The 2,101-nt window shown below is 29.9% G+C and overlaps 2 protein-coding genes across 2 annotated transcripts; both read right to left on the reverse strand.

Annotated features, from left to right (window-relative positions):
• Positions 1 to 273: 273 nt before the first annotated feature.
• NAEGRDRAFT_54724 (polyubiquitin) lies at positions 274 to 732 on the reverse strand (the record flags this gene model as incomplete). The annotated part of the gene is made up of 1 exon (XM_002668526.1): positions 274 to 732. The coding sequence occupies one exon, from the start codon at positions 730 to 732 to the stop codon at positions 274 to 276; it is 459 nt and encodes a 152-aa protein (XP_002668572.1).
• Positions 733 to 1,484: 752 nt separating this feature from the next.
• NAEGRDRAFT_76513 (uncharacterized protein) lies at positions 1,485 to 1,791 on the reverse strand (the record flags this gene model as incomplete). The annotated part of the gene is made up of 1 exon (XM_002668527.1): positions 1,485 to 1,791. A coding segment is annotated over one exon (306 nt), but the record flags the coding sequence as incomplete, so codon positions are not given.
• Positions 1,792 to 2,101: the final 310 nt, after the last annotated feature.

The following is a 2,101-nucleotide window of genomic DNA, read 5'->3' on the forward strand; positions in this document are numbered from 1 at the left end:
CTCAAATCGGACGGGATGAGGTGCATTCATCGTGATATGGCCGTAGCCATTAATCATCTTAAATTGTGAAACTTGAATCGGTTCAACCCTTGTTTCCCTCTGAAATTTCTGAACTGCATTGAAAAATAAATGTAAAATTGAGTACGTATAAGTTACAATCGACTTGTTTTTGTTTATTATCAATTGATTTATAAATTATACTCATACAAGAATACGCTATTCAATGAATAATTTATTGACAATAATTGAAAGAATCTATGATATTTTGCAAACTTAACCACCTCTCAATCTCAATACTAAATGCACAGTTGAATCCTTTTGAAGATTGTAATCACCAATAGTTCTTCCATCTTCCAATTGCTTACCGGCATAAATCAATCGTTGTTGATCTGAAGGAATACCTTCCTTATCAAATATCTTTTGTTTCATATTCTCAACAGTATCATTCGATTCCATTTCAATAGTGATTGTCTTTCCAGTTAAAGTTTTTACAAAAAGTTGCATTCCTCCTCTTAATCTCAACACCAAATGAAGAGTTGAATCTTTTTGAATGTTGTAATCATTAATAGTTCTGCCATCTTCCAATTGTTTCCCAGCAAAGATGAGTCTTTGTTGATCTGGTGAAATTCCTTCCTTATCTTGTACTTTTCTTTTCACGTTTTCAATTGAATCATTAGATTCAACCTCCAAAGTGATAGTTCTTCCAGTGAGTGTCTTGACAAATAATTGCATTGTGTTTGTTGTCTTGTTTTTCTTATTGTTTTTCTTGAATTCAAAACAGTTCCTTGCTTTTTATATTGTTTTGAGATGTATATATTTTTAGAAAGTAGTTCTTCTGCAAAGAAATTCTTTCAATGAACCGATTTTTGTTTCTGGACACAAATTTGGTTCATGTTTAGTAAGTATTGCTTAAGCTGTACATGCAATAATGAATTTTAACTTGTTGTTCGTGAATTGAATGCAATTTGACTCTTAATGGTTTTGAATTTAAAAGGTGATTATTGGAAAAATTTAATACTTGTAAAATGGTTTGGGTACAGCTATTCATCACTCAAAATCAATGTTTAACTCTATGAATCGATATACCGTAGCCATTTATTGCCTTAATACAATGAATAATAAATAAATTGAAAAAATGAAGGAATAAGTTAAAGAGTTCAAGTAAATAAGATTTTGTTGTTTGTCTTTCAATTGTTAATTTAGACGGGAAGCCTGCCAGGAATATGGCGACTATCCCGCTACAGTCTTTGACTGTATGAACAGTGAAGGCAAGAGTTCTGGACGAATCTTGTTGTGTTCAAATAACAGGTTGTTGAAGAAATTGAAAAGGTTGATCAACCTCAAATTTATTGAACATTAGACATGTGAATTGCTTGATCCAAATTTTGGTTTCTCATATTCTGATCAATTCTAAATTGAAACTTCATCTATTTCAAAACAAATTATTTTATTTACAATTTACTGAATTATTTACAAGTTGTAATTTACATCTTTTTCGATTTGGTAATCTTCTTAGTTGTGGTGTTCGATTGTTGTTTAGCTCTCTTTTCAATTGAATTTTTCGAAGATCTTTTCACTGAAATTTGTTTACCATTTAAATTTGCATGATGATAATCAATATTATTACGATGTCTAGTTCCACTTATAATATTAGAAGTATCAATATCAAATAATGGTAATCTTTTAGATAAATCAATTGGTTTAGATCTTGTCCATTGTGTTTTAGTTGGAATTCTATCTTCGGAAGAATTTGAAGAATTTGATGAAGCATTTCTAGCTGGAAATAAATAACTGTTGATCGGATGATGAAATTTCCCCAACAAAACAAAATAACAATAAGAAAATGGTCTCAACAAGAAGAAATATGTATAATTCCTCCAATAACACTTCACAATTTATTTCCGAAATTTCTCTGGATAATATTGTGGGTGGAACAAGAAAAAGAAATTTAATTGATTACAAAACATTGAATTCTATTGGAAGTGAAACAAGCAAAACTTCCAAATCTCAATCACATAATACTTTAGAAATGAGAAACAAACAATTCAAAAAGTGGTAATCTCCATTTACTCAAAATGTTGTAAACCTAGGCAAATCATGT

This window comes from Naegleria gruberi, assembly GCF_000004985.1.
Source record: "Naegleria gruberi genomic scaffold NAEGRscaffold_174, whole genome shotgun sequence".
Lineage (NCBI taxonomy): Eukaryota > Heterolobosea > Eutetramitea > Acrasida > Naegleriidae > Naegleria > Naegleria gruberi.